At 40.7% G+C, this 23,344-nt stretch overlaps 1 protein-coding gene across 15 annotated transcripts in view; it reads right to left on the reverse strand.

The window, feature by feature from the left end:
• The window catches only part of UNC80 (unc-80 homolog, NALCN channel complex subunit), a 223,463-nt gene that overhangs the window by 33,577 nt on the left and 166,542 nt on the right, over window positions 1-23,344 (reverse strand). For 13 of the 15 annotated variants that reach the window (XM_043910184.1, XM_043910183.1, XM_043910182.1 and 10 more), the window contains 9 exons: window positions 21,193-21,373; window positions 19,795-20,063; window positions 18,205-18,339; window positions 15,840-15,978; window positions 14,560-14,656; window positions 11,901-12,071; window positions 8,325-8,417; window positions 6,749-6,784; window positions 5,054-5,272 (listed from right to left, as the gene is read on the reverse strand). In XM_043910184.1, coding sequence (XP_043766119.1) covers window positions 5,054-5,272; window positions 6,749-6,784; window positions 8,325-8,417; window positions 11,901-12,071; window positions 14,560-14,656; window positions 15,840-15,978; window positions 18,205-18,339; window positions 19,795-20,063; window positions 21,193-21,373 — 1,340 coding nt within the window. The remainder of the gene's footprint in view (window positions 1-5,053; window positions 5,273-6,748; window positions 6,785-8,324; window positions 8,418-11,900; window positions 12,072-14,559; window positions 14,657-15,839; window positions 15,979-18,204; window positions 18,340-19,794; window positions 20,064-21,192; window positions 21,374-23,344) is intronic. The other 2 variants (XM_043910187.1, XM_043910193.1) reach the window with 2 other exon arrangements.

The following is a 23,344-nucleotide window of genomic DNA, read 5'->3' on the forward strand; positions in this document are numbered from 1 at the left end:
CACTCTGGTATAGGAATCAGAGCTAAGCCCCTGCCTTCAAAACATGGAGTGCTCCACAACTGTATCCATTTGACTAGTGCCAGGGATGGAGGATTTATCACTGTTCCACAAGGCAGCTCATTCCATCTTTGGAGGTCCATACTGTGGAAAGCTCTCCTCATATTAGGTTCCCAAATTCTCTCAAATTTTTCCTATGAGGCCTCATCTGGAAGCATGAATGCAGTATAACCAAACATCCATGGCAACACTATCATTCCCACTCATCCTTTCTCCAGACTGAATGTACACATTGTCCTTCTGGGAATTTTGTGTGAGTGAGAATGTTTTAAAAGAAATTATCTTAAACAGCCTTCACACTCTTTTGTTTATCTCTTTCTCACAGATGTGTCACACAGAAAATAATTCTTTACTTTTCAGGTTGTCTCACAGACAGGTAAGGGTAGATCAGTATACATGCATTTCCTTTCCCTTGTTATTTTGTGTTTTGTTTGCTCAGTCATGTCCAACTCTTCATGACCCCATGAGCTGTAGCCCACCAGGATCCTATGTCCATGGGGATTTCCCAGGTAAGAATACTGGAGAGAGTTCCCATTCCCTTCTCCAGGGGGTCGTCCTGACCCAGGGATTGAACCCAGGCCTCCTGAATTGGCAGGTGGATTCTTTACCATCTGAGCCACCTGGGAAGCATTATTTTAGAGGCAACCTTAAGAAATGCAGGAGAAAATACTGGTCTATTCCAAACTTGAACACAATGCTTAGAGTTGAATTTGAGTCATGTAATGGATTATTTATTGAAGTTCTCTCATCCCTGTTCAGTTTAGTTCCTCAGTTATGTCCAATTGTTTGTGACCCCATAGACTGCAGCACACCAGGCTTCCCTGTCCATCACCAACTCCCGGAGTTTACTCAAACTCATGTCCATCTAGTAGGTGATGCCATCCAACCATCTCATCCTCTGTTGTCCCCTTTTCCTGCCTTCAATCTTTCCCAGCATCAGAGTCTTTCCTAAGAAGTCAGTTCTTCAAATCAGGTGGCCAAAGTATTGAAGTTTCAACTTCAGCATCAGCCCTTCCAATGAATATTCAGGACTAATTTCCTTTAGGATGGACTGGTTGGATCTCCTTGCAGTTCAAGGGATTCTCAAGAGTCTTCTCCAACACCACAGTTCAAAAGCATCAATTCTTTGGCACTCAGCTTCTTTTATGGTCCAACTCTCACATCCATACATGACTACTGGAAAAACCATAGCTTTGAGGAGACGGATCTTTGTTGGCTAAGTAATACCTCTGCTTTTTAATATGCTGTCTAGGTTGGTAATACCTTTTCTTCTAATGAGCAAGCGTTTTTTAATTTCATGGCTGCATTCACCATCTGCAGTGATTTTGGAGCCCCCAAAATGCTCATCCCTGGGCTGTTACAACATGAATATATTTCAGCATAAAACAAAAATTTCCTTTAATACAGGGTTTGCTGTACTATTGCATGAATAATCTTGAGAACCTAAGATAGAGAAGGAGGGGGAGAAAGGGAAAGTTGGAGAGAGGGGGAAGGGGAGGGGAGGAAGCAGAGAGAGAGAGAGAGAGGGAGGAAAAATGCGTTTGCAGAGCTTACTGTTCTCTGTTCCACTGCTTAAGCAGCTTTGGTCTGAGAAAATGAGGCAATAAATTCCCTTGGGGTAGAAACTATTCAATCAAGAATGTTTTTCTTGAGAGCCTTGCAATCAATCATATATTCTGCAAATGCAGGGGTACAGATCATTTCAACACTCCTCTTGACTCTGATTCAAATCAAGTACTTCTTGCAAATATATCCTCTTTTATATCATCCCATTTCTTTTTTTCTTTAAATCTACCCTCTCTCCTTGGTTGATACTATCCATTCTTTGAAATTTATGTACTACCTATACGTCCCCAGTTCTAGAACTTATATAGTGAGCTCTGACTTACACATACATCCAAATGTATTCTTTATTTATAAAAGAAGGCCTTCATTATATACTTTGATTGGTATAAGGTCAAAGCATGTGGAACTATCACTACTTAGAAAACTCTGGCCAGAGAACAAGGAAGGCCCATTTTTATTGAAAATTTGTTATGAGAAATTGCATGATTAGAAGGCATTTAGTCTAAATATTCCCTGCTAGTAAAAGTTTTGCTTACATTTCTCTAGATTCAGGCCATGAAATAATGGTGCCCTAGAATGACCTTATGCTGGCTCCATACAGTTGACTCTTGCTGAATTGCATGATGACATTATGCAACTCTCAGCACTGACAGGCATCCAGTCCCAGGAAGATGGTCCTTTATCTACTGTGGGATGTTGTTAAGGATGGTGTCTGTCACACTACTCTTTCCTTTTACCATACATCAACAATAAATACTTCTTGTTCTTCATATTTAAAAAGGTGGTGTTTTACCAAGAAACTAGTTGTTTTTATCTTATTGACACTATTATCTTACGATTGGTCATGTCTCCCTATTGACAGCACAAAGTCAAATTTATAGCTCATGAGTAGCATCTAATATGATAAAATCATAGATTTGCCATGTTAAAAAAATTATTTCGCTGCTAAGTTTTCACATCGTTCTGACTCTCTAATTTGTAAACTGTGTCCTTTTGCATCATATGATTTTCTAAGTTGCCTCAAGTACTTGGTAAAATAATAAACTAAACACTCACATGAGATAGATAGTACTTGCAACTCAGCAGTCTGCATTCTTATGTGTGTCTCAGTATTGGACTGCGATCCTGTTAAGACAAGGGCTTTATTTTACATCCCCAGTGTCTAGGATAGTGTTTGGATCTTTCTCATCGGCATTGGTATCTATTGATCCCTAGGTCTGTGCCAGGCATGAAGCTGTTTGCCTTTCTCAAGCTCATTTAATCTTTAACAGGGTTTGACCTCTAGAGGGAGCTCCAGGCCTCTCTGACTCATGATCTCCCCTTCCTCCAAATGCCTTAAGGAATCCAGATACAGACCATCAGGTTACAGGACAAGTTACTCACTCATTGTTATGACCTCACTCTCCAGCTTTTGTCTCCCTCCTCTCTTTCTTCATTTACTCTCCTATCTTTTAGGAATCTTTTCCCACAAAATGTCTGTTGATAGTAGCGTATCTCTGACTCTGGAAATATGACGTGGAATAACTTAGGTCAGCTAGCCATGATCACTTCATGGCAAATAGATGGGGAAAAAGTAGAAACAGTGACAGATTTTATTTTCTTGGGCTCCAAAATCACTATGGATGGTGACTGTAGCCACAATAGTAAAAGACACTTACTCCTTGGAAGAAAAGCTATGACAAAACTAGACAGCATATTAAAAAGCAGAGATATCACTTTGCTGACAAAGGTCCATATAGTCAAAGCTATGGTTTTCCAGCAGTCATGTATGGATGTGAGAGTTGGACCATAAAGAAGGCTGAGTGCCAAAGAATTTATGATTTCGAATTGTAGTGCTGGAAAAGACTCTTTAGAGTCCCTTGGACAGCAAGGAGATCAAACCAGTCAATCCTAAAGGAAATCAACCCTGGTTATTCACTGGAAGGACTGTTGCTGAAACCCCAAAACTTTGGCCACCTAATGAGAAGAGCTGACTTATTGGAAAAGACCTTGATGCTAGGAAAGATTGAAGCCAGGAGGAGCAAGGGATGACAGAGGATGAGAGATGGCATCACCGACTCAATGGACATGAGTTTGAGCAAACTCTGGGAGATAGTGAAGGACAGGGAAGACTGGGTGCTGCCATCCATGGGGTCACAAAGAGTTGGAAATGACTTAGTGACTGAACAACAAGCCATGATCAATAGGAAAGGAGGGGAGATGGCCTGACTGAAGCATTGAGTTACTATGGCAACAGGAGCTTAACGCTCCAAACTTTCTTCCCCTTTCCCAGTGTTGGAGCTGAAATTCTTAGTGTAAAATAAGCTCTTCCCATCACAGCGCAGTGGGGAGTGTGAACACATGTGATGCTATGGAGTTCTGGGTGTGCGCCAACTCAGAGAGTGTGAAATCAGTCTGAAGGAGAAAGAGCCTGTGTTCTTCATACATTTCTCATTTTCCCTCACTTAGTACTTTCTAAATTTTTCAAGGGATAATTTTAGGGAGAAAAATGAGGCGATAATCAGGAAATTGGTGTGTTTTGCCAAATTGCAATGTTATTTCTGAAAGGCTAGAACCTAAGCCTACCTTTAGCTTTATAGATCTACTAAACTCTTCAAGGGAATATTCAGTTACCCATGGAATTTTCCTTTCCAGGAATTTTTATAATCCTTTACAAACTGTTATAAATCAAAATAGAAGATCCCCTGGAATCATGTTCCTTTGAAGAACCTGAAAATACAGACACAGGCTTTATAGTCTGAGTAACAAGTAAAATGACATTTCCCTAGGATGAAGGAAATATGAGTGCACAGAGATGTAATTCTGGGGTCTCTCTCTGATACACCAGGAGTACAAATTTTTACATGGTGACTGGCCTCAACTAGTGCAGAATTTTTACCAGGACATTTTTGAAATACTGGAAGGCTACCATGCACAATGTGTATAAAAGGAATCTCAGACTGAACCAAAGTGTGCTTCTGAGTTAAAACTGCTCCTTCGCTGTAGGCCCATCACTGAGTCCTCAGATATTGTGGGAGCAGAGCAAGTTCTGGGGCAGAAAGCAGCTGTGCACTTTTTGTGCAGTTTAAGAGACAGGAGACACTGGATTCTTAAGAAAAATTAGAATTGGGGCAGTCAAGAGTAGGAGGAACGTTACTTCTATAAGAACTCAGGTGACACAAGATCCCTTTCATTCTCTTATTGAGAAGCAAATATCCACTGGGCTTCTCTGACTTTAAGAATATCTCCCCCTGTCCACACCAAGATCCTTTTCCATGGATTTGACATCCATTTTCCCAGAGGGCTCCATCTGTCATGTATCCAAACCAAATCAATTTCAACCAGTCACAAGTTTTGATCCTGCCCCGTCTCAATCACCTTGCACACCGCCCCCACCCCCCACCTGCCCTGGCGGTGTGCACACTCAGGGGCGAGAAAAGGAGGACGGTACCTCATGTGAGACTTCACATCCAGCAGCTCCAAGGCCGTGACCCGAGGCTCGCCGGCCAGGTTTTGCAAGATCTTCAGCCTGGGCCCGCAGTGCTTGTAGAACTCTGTGCAGATGTTCAGCAGAGACTCCCGAGGCCGCCTGAACTCCTCCCGAGCGATCCGTTCGTCCAGCTCCTCCCTGGGAAGGCCCTGCCCTTCCTCCAGTAAGTGCAGGTTTTCTCTGGGGAAATTATAAAATTATTATTAAAAATTATGGCAATAAAAATTATTAACTGGGGGTCTGGGAAGGTATGTGTGGTGGGCAGCTGTGAAAGAAGGGTATCATGTTGAAGAAAAACATGATGTGGTCCCCAAACTTTTTGGCACCAGGATCCGGTTTCATGGAAGGCAATTTTTCCACAGACAGGGTGGGAAGGGAATGGTTTGGGTATGATTCAGGCACACTGCATTTATTATGCACTTTATTTCTATTATTTTTACATCAGCTTCACCTCAGATCATCAGGCATTAGATCCCAGAGTCTGGGGACTCCTGCCTTATATTATATCCAAGTTAATGAAGCAGGGCCAATAAGCCAAGGCCTATTAGGGCAGGGCCAAGGAGAAACTCATTGGAAAAATAAAGAAAGTCCATCATCCTAGAAGAGACTATCACCCCAAACTGTAGTGACTTTACATTAGTCACTTCCTGAGGATTTATGCGGAATTAGGATGCCACGCATGAATGAAATGAAACCTGATGGAACCATACCCCAGCTCACAAGGCAAATCATCAGAAGATGATAGAATTATTAAATAGTACAAAATTAGAGTTGTCTTCCTAGAGGGCTGGGATGGAGTGAGGTGGGAGGTAGGCTCAAGACGGAGGGGACATATGTATACCTATGGCTGATTCATATTGATGTATAGCAGAAGCCAACACAATAATTAATATCCTCCAATTAAAATAAATTTTAAAAAGAGTAAAAAATAAAATAAAAAATTAAATTTAAAAAAGAATAAAATATGTAGGAGATTCTACCCCCCAAAGTATATTTTAATTCATGATTTTAAAAAATGTATTACTTAATGTGGCTCATGGTTAAAAAAGTTTAAAACTCACTACCCTCTAGTGTTGTAAGGCTTTCCTTGATTTAAGCGGGCAATCTAGGATGAAGGATATGCTTTAATGGGTTGTGAATTTTACTTTTATCATGTAGGAAAAGATTTTAAAAAGACATAATAACTATTAAGCAAATGAGAAAGAACTTCCCTCTCAAAAGAAAGAAGTGTGAACAAAGGCAATGTCCTGGAGAAGCCAGAGGCCATTTGGGGAAGACAGTCAAATAATAAGTAATTGCCCAATGGGATCTAGCCATTACATGGTTGCTTATAATTGCAAACTATTGGAAACAGCTTAAATAGCCCACAAATAGAGGCTTGATTAACAAATTAGAGTATATAGTTATAATCAGACATATCCAATCATTATACATGAAGGTAAGGCTCTACATTTACTGGCTTTGAAAGATGGGTGTGACATAGTGTTGCATTAAAAAAGGCAGGTTTCACAAAGAGGACCGTAGAAGACAATCTATTTACATATAATTATGTGACTGTGTATGTTTGTGTAAAAATAAACAATTGCTAAGATGTTTTCCAAAATATTAAAGGTGTTTATCTTTTTTTTAAAAAATAGTTAGGTTGTCTTTCTGTACCTGATGAAGTGCAGTTTGGCGCCTTGTTCCTGGTACCTGAGAGTCAGAAAAACAGTCTGAGTCACTATCAGAGCAAGAACAGGGGCCCTGTGGTGGGTCCTCTTCAAGACTTTTCCTCATGAGGAGCCTTTGAAGCTACACATTTTGGTAAGCTCACCGTAACACATGTACTAATTCTAAAGCATAAAATCTTGATCTGTCATTCAGCTATCACAGATACTGCAGTAATAGCTGCCAGGAAAGCTGTTCCATTGCCAGATAATTTGTAGAAAGACAAATATTGTAAAAACACACCCAAACTCACAGAATGTGGTCTCATGAGGGACATTTTTGAAAACTTTAAAGGTAAGGTGAATCTACTTACAATTTTAACATCATGTGCTATATCTTAGGGGACCAGAGGGGAAATTATGGCTGACTTCCTTTCGGTTCTAGAGACTTCTCCTTTTATGAGTGATTGGCAATAGGACTTTAGAAGCCTTCTTTCTCTGTGTAACTTTCATCTAGCCTAGTTGAACATAGCTCAGTACGCTTAGAGAAACCCCTGTGGTTAGTTGCTCAGTCGTGTCTGACTCTTGGCAACCCCATGGACTGTAGCCTGCCAGGCTCCTCTGTCCATGGGGATTCTCCAGGCAAGGATACTGGAGTGGGTTGCCATGCCCTTCTACAGGGAGAGAAACCCCTAAGCATCACTTAAGTCATTACTCAAAACCCAAAGAATCATTTTTAGTTAATGTGAGACACTGAGGCCCAAGTCAACACTAGTTTGAAATCTATTTCATTTTTAACATAAGCATATGATGAGCAGGGAATTTACATAAATAATGATACACACTTTAAAATGTGCTTCAGAGAGACTAGAAAATTATTTCGTTTTTCCTTATGATCATTGCACTAACTAGTCCACACTGGGAAAAGAGAACTTTCTCTCAAACTGATGTTAGGTTTGCCCTGTCTTAAATTCTTCCTTGGAGGAAGAAGCAAATTGAACATTTCTTTCTGTCTCAGGGTATTTAGAGGTTAACCTACACAGAATGAAGCAGGTAAAGTATTAACTAGTCCAGCCAGTATCTTGAGTTACACTAAAACAAGGAAGATGATTAAGTCAACAACCGTGAAAGCACCATGTAGGGACCTAAGTCAAAGTTTGGATGAAATGTCTGCAGAAAATCTGTCCACATGAAAGAAAGTTGACTCTGCACAACTGACCTGGAATGAGAAACCACCTCTTGATTATTATTGTTTCATCTGTGTCCAACAAAAAGGCAAATGAAACAACAGTGGAATAGTTCAAAGACCACCCAGGAGGCAGAGAACATCTTGCATGTTCACACAAACAAAGGAACGCCATTTTTTAAAGATGTCTTATTTCTCTTCATTTATGACGGTGACACTTTTTAAAAATGGCCTCAGATTTTTCAGGTAACTCTAAACTCTCACCTTCTTTTCTTTTCTTTGGAGAATCTCACCCTCAGTATTGATATTGACTAGTGTCAGGATTCTTTTCATTCCCAATGGCTGAGATTCAGGTTGTATGAAATTGAGAGACCACAGAAGCATAAGGCCAGGGAGTTACCTGGTATTCACCCCAGAGGACATGGTGTGGTTGGCTGTGGTGGCCCCTTTATGCCCTTGGTCACACCTGCTCATCTGGGGGGCCGTCATGGGCCTGCAACAATGACAGTAACAAAACAACACAAGTGGAGACACTTATGAAATCCTCAAGTTATTGCAGCTCATACAGATTTTAAGTCAGTTTTAGAGTCTTATAAAGACTTTGGGCTTTTCTGTCATACTCTGGTGCTGTCTTTGTTCCGGGAGGCACGTAAAAGGGAATACCAATTCCCAAAGGTCTATCAATGAGATTTAAGGTTTTTTGTTTCTTGGTCCTGAGTAATGGACTAGGACTCCAAACCAGACATTTATGAAATCAGACTTATAAGTCTGTTTTGATGAAGTGAAAGTTAAGAATTCATTTTTCAAATCTACAGGTACCAGGAAGTTAGCCATTCTAGACAGTAGGTTAAAAAAAAGGGATGCACATATCATTTAGGCCAACTACTCCATAATCGACCACTCGATTTTTCTGCAAAACTATCAGAGAAGCAAAGAACCTTTCTAGTGAACCTTTCTAGTCTTACACCTAAGACTACCCAGGGACGTGAGTAAATGAATCTCTATTTAAGTCAATAATTTTGATGCTAAGAAATAGATAAGAATCATCTCATTTTATATCTTCTCTTTGAGTATTAGGTTAGCTGCCTCTGTGTCATTTGTGACATGGAAAGGAAGATAAGGCTTTTTAAAGCAATTGCTTATATAAACTCTTTAAGGCTTGCTTTTATTATGCTCAATTTCTACATGCTGGCTGTGGTTGGCAACTGAACCTTTAATGATAACACCAGACTGTCTCCCTCTGTGCCTTTGCTATAGTGGGCAGAATTTAAAGCTGGCCCCAAGACCTTCCTCCTGCCCTGGTGTTTTTCTCATGATTACGGTACATTACATGGCAAGAGGGGGATGATCTGCGTAGGCCTAATCTTACCGTGCGTGCTTAGTCATGTCCAACTCTTTACAACCCCATGGACTGTAGCCCGCCAGGCTCCTCTGTCCATGGGATCCTCCAGGCAAAAATACTGGAGTGGGTTGCCATGTCCTCCTCCAAGGGATCTTCCTAACCCAGGAACTGAACCTGTGTTTCCTGTGTCTCCAGCATGGCAGGCAGATTTGTTACAATGAGTCACAGGCCAGTACTTAAAAGGCAGAAAGTTTTCTCTTGCTAGGGGCAGAGAGATTTGAAGCCTAAGAAGGACTCAAGGGCACCATTGTCAGCTGGAGGATTGGAGGTTCTGGGTGAGAAGGGAAATCGGTGTCTTCTAAGCAGAGAGTGGCCCCTGGCTGAGGTCAGAAAGGAAAAGGGACCTCCAACCCAAAGCTTCCTGGTGCTGGATTCTGCCAAAAATCTTCAAGAGCTTAGAAATGGATTTTCCCCCAGAACCTTCCGATAAGAGGCCAGACTAACTTACATCTTGATTTTGGCCTTGGGAGACCCTAAGCAGAATAATCAGCTGAGCTTGCCCAGGTTTCTGACCTACAGAGCCATGCCATGTGATATTATTTGTCTTAAGCCTCTGAGGTCGTGGCAACATGTTATGCAACAATGGAAAACTAACACTGATACACTTGTAATATACTTGTTTATGTGTTACTATCTATAGAACTGTTGTTTTTTCATGAGCTACATAAATTAAGACTGTAAATGTGAAATGATATTCTTCTTATTAAATATTTGCTTTCTGTAAAAACAATGAAGCCAGTTTAGTTGTGAATAATTATAACCAACCAGTGAGGCTAGTCATCCACTCCATCAAAAGAATATTAAGTACACTGGAATATTTAAGACCATGCAATTTTAAATATCAGAGCTCCATCGATAATTCTTTATGTAGTTTTGGTTAAGTCAATTTTGGATAAATTAATTGACTTATCCTTATAAAAAGGAATAGAAAGCATCATTGGGTATTATACAGAGCAAGAATCAAGTGGCACTTGGGGAAATTGACTTCTCTTTCCTCTAGTCTCAGGAAGGCACTCGTGACATACGCAGGTGGGTGCAGAAGGAAGAATATAAGTCGTGTATTTCTCCTTGGGATGTTCTTTCTCCTTGGACTTTCAGAAAACCATCATCAAAGCACTGGGGACCATTTCTCATGGGATGAGGCAATTTGTCATGGGTCCCTGTTTTATAGCATCCCATTTCCTCAGTTTAGATGCATGTGGGCATTTCAACAGATAGTTTACCCAAGACTTTGGGCTGTGTTCTTCTCTAGGCTGGCAATGCAGTGCAAGATTGGGAACTAAATGTGGATTGAACTTAATGAATGATAACCTCAAGCCCCCTCTCACTTGCTGCTGCTTGCTGGACTGAAAGATTTCAGTGAGTCCCTCCACTGATTGAGCAAGATGGGGCTGAAGAAGTTGGTACCTTTGATGGGAGTAAATCACAGAATTTTAGGCTAATGATATGGTCAAATGGGATGGAGGAACAAAGACACCAATGCAGAAAGAAGGCTTCCCCACCTCCACCCCTGGGGAGGAACATCTCCTCCCAGCTAATTATAGATGAAAATGGAAAAGGGAAGTCAGTCACTATGTAGTTTTCTGCATCTACCATTCCCACTCACCTTATCTTTTGTACACAGACATCCCTCCTCCCCTACTACCCCAAACTCCACCCAGGCCTCATCAGCCCAGCCCTTCCGTGGGCCCAGGGTCACCCAGTTCTTCTGTTTCTGCACCCAAGAATCTTATGACAGGACTAAATTCTTGGAACTCTGCTTAGGGTGAACCCTGGTGTCAATCGACCTTTCCATTCCCAAATACCTCAGTCCCCTCTCTCAGAGCTTATGAGTCTTGTCCAATGGGGAATCTACCAGTTGAATCATTAGAATAAAATTTTGTAGTTTATGTCTGTTATGTAGCTTCTGACATTATAGGACGAAAATCCCAACTCTTTACAAATAGGAAAATAATATAAATGCTTAGTTGAAATTGCTGACATTTCATGTCTTATAAAATAAGAGCTAATAAAAATGTGGATCACATTTTCACAGTCACTAAATTAGCCCTTTTATGAAAGATTTGTTTAGTACTGGGTTAAAACTGCCAGAGAAGCTCAGCAAGCTATGTGCAAATGTGTGTTTAGCAATAACAATACTACTACTAATTATTATTATCATTATTATTTATTATTCAGAGTATTTAGCACTATTTATCCAAACAACTCAGGGAATGTTTGCAGTTTTAGCCATAAAGGGCTGAGTTTGAGTACACGCTCAGTCGCTAAGTTGTGTCTGACTCTTTGCGACCCCGTGGACTGTAGCCCACCAGGCTCCTCTTTCCAAGGAGTTTCCCAGGCAAGAATACCAGAGTGGGTTGCCATTTCCTCCTCCAGGGGATCTTCCCCAACCCAGGGATCAAACCCGAGTCTCCTGTTTGGCAGACAGATTCTTTACCACTGAGCCACCTGGGAAACTCCCAAGTTTGGGTATAAACTGGGTTTTAGAGATTTTAGCCATCACTTTTTTTTTCTTCCTCTTTGTGGTGGATACAGGTTGTTTATGGCTGTGGACATCTCTGCCGACGGGATTACCTGGTGAGGACCTCCACGCTGTACAGAAGGGCCTGCAGGGAGGTGGCAAGAGCAGCCATAGCAGCGATCTCCTCCCGGGCAGCAGGTACCGTCTCCACCTGTGATGTCTGCCTCTTCAGCTTTTGTAGGTAACATGGCACTAAAGCTTCCAAGACCATCAGCATCTGAAGACTACAATCAACAGAAAGAAAACCAAAGCGAATTTTACATCCTATTTAATATTTTGGAGCATGGAGAAATGAGAAGCCTCTAGAGAGATGAAAAATATCTGAGTCCCCTTCCCACTCCACCCATGTCAAGAGTAATTAAAGCTGCTGGCAATATTGACTAACACTAATTAATGAATTAATCAAGCACCCAGTGGGTTTCCCAGGTGGTGCTAGTGGTAAAGAATCCGGCTGCCAATGCAGGAGACATAAGAGACATAGGTTCAATCCCTGGGTTGGGAAGATCCCCTGGAGTAGGAAACGGCAACCCACTCCAGTATTTTGCCTGGATGATTCCATGGACAGAGGAGCCTGGTGGGCTACAGTCCAAGGGATATAAGAGTTAACATATATACAATTGGTTGACAGCATAATATTGAATTGGTCAAAAAGTTTGTTTGGGCTTGTCTATAAACTCTTCCTTTTTGGCCAACCCAATAGAATGGTAATAGGTGGAGTTATTCAGTCGATGTAGAGAAATGAACCTCAGAAAACCATCAACAAAACTTTCATTTAGTAATTTGCCAAAAGTGATTTTCTAGCTGGAACAAATTTGAGACAAGATTAAACTCTTCTTTAGGAGGCTGACTTCCTAATCCTAAAGCTTAAGCATTTTTACAGCAAGAATCAGATCTGAAACAGTCATTGTGATGCAGGTCTGAAAAATGGCTACTTACTAGAATGAATCATTTAAAGTTCAGCTATATTTTGCTATTAAGAGACAGGTTAAATATAAGTATACAGAAATGTTGAAGATGACAATAAAAGCAAACACCAAAAGAATGTTGATGTAACTATAATGTTAGACAAAACAGACTTTAAGGCAAATAGCATTCCTATAGTTAAAGATGGAAATTTCACAGCTATAAAAAGACATATTACCAGATGTCAGGCTTATGATTGAGCTTGTTGTAAGATCAGTATAACATTGGTTCAAGGATAGACAAATAGATACATGAAATAGAATAAGTAATACAAAACAAATCTGCAGATACTTGATGTTTAACAAAAATGGCACTGCAATATGATGGAGAAAGTCTAGTCTTTTCTATAAATGGTGCTGGGTCTGTTGCCTATTAGATATCTCTACAGAAAAAAAACTTTGACCCTTACTTTACACCATACCAAAATTAATTCCAGGTGACTTGTTAACCTAAATGTAAACGTAAAGACAATGAAGCACCTGGCCTATAAGAGGTCACATTTGTAACCTTGGGTTAGCCAAGATTTCATAAGAGGACACAGAAGAACTAAAAATTAGGGAAAAGGTGATACGTTGGACTATATTAAAATGAAGAGCTCTGTTAATCAAAAGACAAACTTAGGGAAGTAAAATTATAAGTCACAGAGTAAAAGATATCATTTGAAATACATGTGGCCAGTGATGTGTTGGAAAGGCTAAATAACCAGTCAAGAAAGTCTACTGGGACTTCCCTGGCAGTCCAGCCCTGCCAAAGGGCAAGGGTTTGATCCCTGGTCAGGGAACCAAGATCCCACATGCCACAGGGTAGGGCCAAAAATAAAGAAAGGAAAGCCTACTGTATGCCTTTCTTTCCAACACCATGTTCAGTGATGTCATTCTGGTATTTTGTGTTTAGCAATGACTACATATTGGCAAAATGGCAAAGCTACAGAGATCTAGTCACTAAATGTCCACCAGCACACCACTCTATACAAGCTAAAGAGTACTTTATCAGACGCTGAAAAATTCTACATATCAAATAAAAATTATTGACTATCTCATTGAGAATTAAAAGGAAGAGGTTTCCTAATGTTACATAATTGAGGAGGAGGAGGAGGAAAGGCCAAAGAGTTGGTTAAGTCAGAATAACGGAACATTTTGAAAAAATGCAACTTAATTATTTTTAAGCATGTATAATAAAAGGGAAATATCCATAATTCATTTGAATTATTATCTCTGCCTTTAAAAGACCTATTTTAATAGAGAGATGAGACTGATTTTCACTTCACATATCATTTATACACACAAACATATATATATATAGGTATATATATAAATCAGAGGCAACATCCTAGAATTGGAACAACACTCTCCATGTGAGGCCTCTAGGCTCCCTGCTCTTGGAAAATGATTTATCTTCCTTCTCTTTGTGTGACAGACGTTCTTCTTTTTCCCCGAAAGGAGTTTTCTTAAATATATTAAATGTCTATTGAGAAATTAATAGCAAATCAAATTTCAATTACACATGAGGATAATATTTCCTAAACATCTAAGCTGCTGCATAAATTCTAAATTAGGGGATTTCAAATTGATAAAGATTTACTGTATTTTTCGTAACTGCTATGACAAGTTTCCTACATTTAGTTTTGCAAATGGACTTGCCAGAATGTTACAGGCTAATATTAACAAACATAACCTTTGTATTCACTCAGCTTTATTTCCCTTGCCATATTTACTTATTACAAGGCACAGAGTAAAAGCCTGCAGTTACCTTCTGAATGATTCAGGAGCATATGCCACCACTGTAACACAGAGCTTAATGGCTTCACTTATAGAGAAGGTCAGGTCTTCGTTTCCATAGCAGAAGTCTAAAGGGACAGAAGGTCAAGGCACACAATCAGAGTGGATTCTGTCAGGGATAAAGAGGAGCTTATCACTCCCAACATTTTCTCTCTAGTGATATTCTGTAGGTATTTCTTTATTAGACTTTATTTATACACTGTGAACACTCAATTTCCTCATCTTAAGGGACTAAAAATTTTATTCTATTTTTGAATAATCATATGACAAATAAAAGTGGTTTTTTTGGTAATTAAAAAACTCTCCTCTAATAGAATAGCAGGCTTCCCTGTCCATCACCAACTCCGGGAGCTTGCTCAAACTCATGTCCATCGAGTTGGTAATGCCATCCAACCATTTCATCCTCTGTTATCCCCCTTCTCCTCCTGCCCTCAATCTTTCCCAGCTTCAGGGTCTCTTCAAATGAGTCAGCTCTTTGCATCAGGTGGCCAAAGTATTGGAGTTTCAGCTTCAGCATCAGTCCTTCCAATGAATATTCAGGACTGATGTCCTTTAGGATGGACTGGTTGGATCTCCTTGCAGTCCAAGGGACTCTCAAGAGTTTTCTCCAACACCACAGTTCAAAAGCATCAATTCTTTGGTGCTCAGCCTTCTTTATGGTCCAACTCTCACATTCATACATGACTACTGGAAAAATCATAGCTTTGACTATACGGACCTTTGTTGGCAAAGTAATGTCTGTGCTTTTTAATATACTGTCTAGATTTGTCATAGCTTTCCTTCCAAGGAGCATGCGTCTTTTAATTTCATGGCTGCAATCACCATCCGCAGTGATTCTGGAGCCCAAGAAGATAAAATCTGTCACTGTTTTCACTTTTTCCCCTTCTATTTGCCATGAAGTGATGGGACTGGATGCCACGTTCTTAGGTTTTTTTAATGTTGAGTTTCAAGCCAGCTTTTGCACTATCCTTGTTCACCTTCATCAAGAGGCTCTTTAGTTCTTAATTTTCTGCCATATGCCATCTGCATATCTGAGGTTGTTGGTATTTCTCCCAGTTTTCATGGTAGAAAATCCTTAACACTTTAAGAATTACAAGAAATTTAAGAAACAGGGGATAGGAAAATGTATTCATTTAACTTATAGTAAGCCCCACTTATGTTGCTGTTTTGACTTAGTTCAAAATATTCAGTATAAAGTCACTAAAAATATGACAAAGAGAAATAGAATATCAAGGCAAAGTTTGCTTTTACCCAATGACTTAAGAGGTTTCTCAGCTTTGACCAGCTCTAAGATGTCCAGGATGTCAGTGGTCTCTCCCTCCAGGGACTGCAGCAAGTCAAACAGGCACTGGGCTGACACACCTTTGCTGGATCCAGTATTGGCAGCATCCTGCGTAAAGAAGAGTCATGGGCCATCACTGAGAAGTCTACAAATAACAAATGCTGCAGAGGGTGTGGAGAAAAGGGAACCCTTATACATTATTGGTGGGAATGTAAGTTGGGGTAGCCACCATGGAAGATAGTAGGGAAGTTTCTTAGAAAACTAAAAACAGGACTACTATATGACCCAGCAAACCCAGTCTTGGGCATATATCCAGAGAAAACTCTAATTCAAAAAGACACATGCACCCATATGTTCATAGCATCACTATTCACAGCAGCCAAAACAAGGAGACAACTTAACTGTCCACTGATAAGCAATATCCTGTGATAAACCATAATGGGAAAGAACATAGAAAGGATGCGTATTTACGTGAAACTGAATCACTCTGCCGTACAGCAGAAATTAACACAACATCGTAAATCAGCTATACTTCAATTTAAAGAAACGCTATTTTAGTTTATTAACTCCTACCTCAGTACTAAATATGGTTTGATCAGGAATTCAAGTTTCATAAACACTGCCACTGATGACAATTATCCGGGTGGTATTCAGTTTACATAATTCTGCATCAACCATGCTACTGTATGATTTTGGAATGGAATGCCTGATTTTAAAGGATCTATTAAATGCTTGTTGTTCAGTCACTCAGTCATGTCTGACTCTTTGTGACCCATAGACTGTAGCACGCCAGGCCTCCCTGTCATTCACCACCTCCTGGAGTTTACTCAAACTCATGTCCATTGAGCTGGTGATGCCATCCAACCATCTCATCCTCTGTTGTACCCTTCTCCTCCTGCCTTCAATCTTTCCCAGCATCAGAGTCTTTTCAAATAAGTCAGTTCTTCGAATCAGGTGGCCAAAGTATTAGACTTTCAGCTTCAGCATCAGTCCTTCCAATGAATATTCAGGGTTGATTTCTTTTAGGATGGACTGGTTGGACGTCCTTGCAGTCCAAGGGACTCTCAAGAGTCTTCTCCAACAACACAGTTCAAAAGCATCAAGAGGAAAAGCTAATCCAGTACAAAAGAGATCTTTGTGGAAACTCTTGAAAATACAGAAATGTGAACTGCCAGAACAGTTTATGCCTGTGTTTCCTCCGGTCTTTGATAGTAGGACTCAGCATTTCCCTCCAAATTTCCATAATGGAATCAAATATGTTTGAGAAACAGAAGCTTATTTTGAAAACCCTGGGAGTTTTGTGGTTCGTATTTGATAATCTATTGAAATATCTCCAGGGTAGATACTTGCCATCTCTGTAAAATGGCTTTGATTCATTCATTAAAAACAACAAATTCTCATTAAATTCCTACTGTGTGTCAGGCCTCATTCTGTGCACTGAGGTTATAGCAAAACAGAAACAAAAGCAAAAAACCATACAAACAAAACAACAACTAAAATCAAGCAAAGGCAAACAAAAATCAGATCAAGAGCTCACTTTAATGGAGCTCAAATTCTACTGTGGGGTGTGGCAGAGATACATATTAGTGAAACAAATACATGTATTATATGTGACATGGTAAAAATATTCTGCATAAAAATGAAAATAAAATGGGGTAAGTGCTGGACAGTGATAGAAATGAGAATCAGGAACTCTTCCTTTTTTTTTTTTAAATTTTTATATTGGAATATAGCTGATTAGCAAAGCTGTGATAGTTTTAGGTGGATAGCACAAGCGACTCAGCTATACATATTCATGTATCCATTCTCCCCCCAAGGTTCCCTCCCATCCAGGCTGCTACATAACATTGAGCAGAGTTCCTTGTGCTATACAGTAGGACCTTGTTGATTATCCATTTTTAATGTAGAAATGTGTACACATCCATCCGAAGCTCCATAACCATCCCTTCCCCCCAGGAAACCATAAGTTTGAGAAACTTTTCCTTTTATCATTTTCTATTTTCCATTCTTTTATTCATTTAAAAAAACTAGAGAATTGGTCTATTTACATCCTAGGGGCTGAAATGAGGCTTGAAGAGAAATGCTGAAGAAAGACAAATTTCTTATTGAAAGAGAAATGATTTGGGGTATTTGCATTCCACAGGTTGAAGAAAGAGAGCTGAGAGAGCCTGATGACAGAAATGGACAATGACCAGGCCATCCATAAAAACAGAACTCTGGTCCACAACCTGTAATAAACAGCCCAGGAATCCACTGCTCTAGTGAGTTCTGAATAAACAAACTGGGTTTTTCTCATTGGGTTGGTCCTTTTTTATTTCCACAGAGTTTACTCACAGGAAACTCCAGCAGGGGGGCCACGCTTGCAAAGAGTTGGAGCACAAAGGGCTTGCGGTGTAGGATGTAGAACTGGTGGCAGGCAAACTCGATGGCTTGGCGCAACTGAGGGTTGCTTTCATAGTCAGAGTACACCTGCGGGAAAATACCACGTATTCAGAAAACGCCCCAACAGCTTACTAAAGCTGTGTTTGCTTTACAAGCTCATAGCCATGGGAAGCACGGAGGGAAATGACTGATTTCATACATTGATAGAGGGGAGTGTAAAGTGGTATATACCTTTTTGAAAGAAATCTAGAAATATACATAATAATGCAAAAAAATATAAATATACTTTTTCCCCAGAAAGTTTATGACTAGTAATTTGTCATAAGAAAACAATTAAACAAATACCAAAGATGTATAAACAGGAATGCCTGCTGCAAGGCATTAAGGCATTAAAATAGCTGAAAATTTGAAACAACTCAAATCATTCATCAATTGGGATTAAGTGAATTATTTGTATGCATACAACAGAGTACTATGCAACTATTTTTTAAGAGATGCTATGTAGTGCTAAATGTAGCTACAGGGAGAATGCCCACAACATTCTTAGTGTCACATTAAAAGAAAAGGTAGGCAAAAACTTGAACATATGGTATGATCCAACTTCTGTTTTAAAAAACGTAAGAGAGAGAGCACCAGGATTTTCAAGATGTGCAAACAATAATTATCTAGGAAGGAGGATTATAGATGATCTTTATTTTCTTATCTAAACTTTCTTATTTTGAATTTTATAATGAACATTTATTGTTTTTGATAATTATTTAAGAAACTATAATAACAGATAATAGATAACATTCCAACTATTTAAAAAGAGGACAGAGAGCCCTGATGATATTAAAAGTCAATTTCTTGCCCCTGTATGTTGAGCAAACTCCACTGTACATAAGCATGTATTACTTCTTCCATGATTTATTAAAATTTCCATAAAAATAGACAACTAGGATAAGCCCCCAGGCCCTTTCTGAACTTTATTCAGTACTCCTCAATGTGGCCACATACACATTAAACATGATTAAGTGAAAACTGTTCCTACTACATTCATCTCCTCCAACCACCTCATTATACCAAATTTAATGGCAATTTTGAAAACCTCTTTTCAGAGAGAGGTTGCAAAATCTCTTGGGAGAAACAGCAATTGAACACTTGCCTCACATTTGAATAATGATTCTCAAACTTCTGAGGGCATCAGAACCATACAGAGGTTTTGTGAAAACACAGATTCCTGGGCCATGACTCCAGAGTTTCTGGTGAAGTAGGTCTGGGATGGGGCCCAAGAATGTGCGTTTTGAACAAATTCCCAAGTGACACTGATGCTGCTGGTCCAGAGATGACACTTCGAGAACCACTGGCCCAGAAGAAATGGGGGACCGTGGCTCAGATCTGGGAGAACTCAGGATAGAATGGAATACTGTGACCTTTGGTAAATCTTTGTGGGGGTTTCATTTGGTGCCTTCTGAGGTCACAAAAACAGATAATTCAATTGGCTAAAGTCTCAGCATAGATCTTGTTGACCTTCTAGAGAGGCAGGGGAGGAGGCCCACGTACCTGCAGCATGGTGGGCAGAATCCACTGGTAGCCGCTGAGGGAGAAGAGGTGATTGAAGTGCACAGCGCTGTTGATGACGGTGGCCGCATACTGCCTGAGCAGGGCACTGTCTTCTGGGTGCAGGATCAGAGCCCCATTAAAGACGTTGAGGAAAAGCATGATTTCATCTCCCCAGGGGAACTCACTAGGCATGCCCAGGAACATCTCCTCCAGGAGCTGGATCCACAAGCTTTTCTGAAGAGTGTCGAGGCCAAAGAGTTCCTTTCCAGCTGTGAGACATGAAGACACAGAGGCAGGTTTAGCCCCACGCCAACCCCCATGTCAGCGCGGAGGGCAGTCCAACCCGAGGGCCCTGCTGTCGCCAACTAGGGGATGGGAAGGCCTACTGCTGACACCCACAGTGTTGCTGGCATTTCTGTAACACTTTCGAGTCTTCCCAGGGCTTTTCTGTCACCCTTTTGATTCATCTCTGTGGGCAAGACAGGGCCGGCAAGTGTGGTGTGTTGCTGTTGCCTAAGCTGTGGCTTTGAGAAAAAATAAGTTATTTCAGAAAGAAAATGGCAGGGCTGGGACTAGTCCTTGGTCTTTTAACTCCTGGTTGGACTAGAGCTCGTGTACCATCAGTCTGAGCATCTGGATGAAGATGCAGAGCACAAAGATGCTGATTTAAGTAAATTGGCCCAAATGAATAACTGAATGTGGTTTCAAAAGGGATCCTTTTCTATTTCTCTCTCTCTATTTTTCTCTTTCAATTCAGGTAATTTACATAGAGTAAAACACACAGATGGCTAAATGTAGAATTCAATGAATTTTGACAAAAATACCCACTTGTAACCAACATTCCAATCAATATATGAATCATTTTTATCATCTGAGAAAATTCCTTCAAATCCCTTTCTGGGAAATCCATTCTCCCCACCCCCCGCGCCTACCCCCGCAAAAGGCAACTACTGCTCTGATTTCTCTCAATGTATATTCATTTTGCCTCCTCTTGAACTTCACAGAAATACTTGTCCTTCACTCAGTCAAGTACTCCCCCAACAACACCCTACTACTTTCTTCAATTGCTTACGATTAGCTCAGAGCAGTGGTCTCAGAGTTTGGTCCTTGGAATAGTAGCATCAACCTTGCCGTGGGACTTGGAACTTGTTAGAAATACAAGTTCCCAAGCCCCATTCCAGAGCTACTGAATCAGAAACTGCGGACTGGAGGGTGGGATGCATCAATCTGTGTTTTATCAAGTCCTCCAGTCCTCCAGGTGATGCTGATGCCCGTTCAAGACTGAGAGCCACTGATTTAGAGAACTGTCTACTGATTAAGATGGAGACGCTCTGCAGCTGAGGACAACACTAGGCCATGAGAAGATGCCCAAGAGAGGAAAGCCTTCTTTCTTGATACCTTGAGGATCACTGAAGAGTGAAAACTCCGCATCAATAGCACTTCGAGGGAATGAGGGCAGTCGGAGGAGGTCTTCCTGGAGCATGGAGACGTGGGACTGCTTGTGGGCTGTGGGGATCTTCTGGGTGAGGGAGATGAGAAACAAAACCCGCCCCACTTCCTCCAGCTTCCGAGTGAACACCTAGCAGCGGGCCAGGGCAGAGCAGGTGAAAAGCAGAACTGGGCAACCCCGAAACCACCACGACTGAAGAAATCAAAGTACAATCTTTAATGGCAAACAGGCTAGGTACATATTAAGGGGTGGGGGGAGTGAAAGGAAGGAGAAAGCATTTTCTTTCCCTTACCATGCAGAAAGAGCAAACAACACTTAATTGGCTCTCACTTCTGCATCTGTCTGCTCTACGGAAGGAAGTGCTTCTCATGCCAGGCTGGAGAAGGAGCGCAAGGCAAGTACTGTCAAGAACAGCTCAGTGTTAAGTAGAGCCCATTTGTGTGGATGTCATAAGATGGGAGGCCTTCTCCAATAGGAGCCAGTTAATTCCACTTGCTTCCCTCATTTCCACTGAGGCCTTAAGCTGTTTCCTGTCAGTTCTGGGTTTGCCTCTTAAAGACTGGAATGGGATCCAGGAAAAACCTCTTTTGGGACAAAAGCTAATGGGGCCTAGATTGGCGGCCCTTTAGCCCCGAGTTTAGATGGCATGAACGTGGGGCTCATGTTCCTTTTCCAAGTGCCTTTTCTGTTCCTGGTCAGAGGGCAGGGGAATGTGATTAGGAGGATGATCAGCAGCTTGACCAGACCCAGAACCACAATCTGCATGTTATTATCTCCCTGAGGAACTTCGAAGTCTTAAGATCACAAGCTGGAGTTTACATAGAGTAAGAGTCTTATTTTACGCTCTTTTCACTAAAGATTTTTTTCTGTGTGTGTGGACCATTTTTAAAGTCTTATTGAATGTGTTATAGTATTGCTTCTGTTTTATGCGGGTTTTTTTGGCTGTGAGGCATGTGGGATTTTAGCTCCCCAACTGTGGATCAAGCCCACACCCCCTGCGTTGGAAGGTGAAATGTTAACCATGGAGGAGCCAGGGAAGCCCCTATGCTCTTCTTTTAAAACATGTTCTTAAACATTGTTTTTTAAAACAACTCGCTCATGAAGAGCTGTTATTGATTATGGCTTTCATTATTTTGCTGCCAAAATCAGAGGCTGGTATAGTTTGGGGGGGATTGCTTTAGAAATTAAATATTTAAGTTCTTTTCTCCCAACACCTCACACTTTGTAACACATTCACTGTTTTCTTTATTTTCAATGCAATTTAGGTAGTTAATATTAACTATGTTTTAAATTACTTAACTAGTTGAATTCTATGCCATCTCATGAAGATATCTCTGAATACTTTGCTGCCAAATTGGCAATCTTGCTATGTACAGAAAAAGTGAGGAGATAAAAGCTTTTTGTTTTGACATTTTATTAAAAATAAATGAATGTAACATGTGGTGGTGGTGGTTTAGTCACTATGTCATGTCCGACTCTCAGGATCCCATGGATTGTAGCCTGCCAGACTCCTCTGTCCATGGGATTCTCCAGGCAAGAATAGTGGAGTGGGTTGCCATTTCCTTCTCCAGAGGATCTTCCCGACCCAGGAAGTGAACCCAGGTCTCCTGCATTGCAGGCAGATTCTTTACCAACTGAGCTATGAAGGAAGCCCTTTGTTTTGATATTTTATTAAAAATAAATGAATGTAACACATAGACCACATTAAAATTGCATCATCAGAACTGTGGACTACAGCTATATTTCACATGAAAAACAGTGAATTTTCTTAAGTTCAGTTTGATTTGTGATGAGATGTATGAATGTTATTCTGCTCTTCAATCTAAGTACAGAAGATTGATTCGTTCTCCTCCTAGTTTAAGAGAAGTTAGCAGCATACCAAAGGTCAGATCACTGGTCAGAGGCAGAGCTAGGACTGAGTCCAGATCTCTGAACCTTGGTTCAGTGCCATTTTCAGGTATGCTACTATCCATTGAGAGGAGGGCATGGCAACCCATTCCAATATTCTTGCCTAGAGAATCCCATGGACAGAGGAGCCAGGCGGGCTATAGTCCATGGGGTCGCAAAGAGTCGGACATGACTGAAGCCACCTAGCATACA

This window comes from Cervus elaphus, chromosome 8 (assembly GCF_910594005.1).
Source record: "Cervus elaphus chromosome 8, mCerEla1.1, whole genome shotgun sequence".
NCBI lineage: Eukaryota > Metazoa > Chordata > Mammalia > Artiodactyla > Cervidae > Cervus > Cervus elaphus.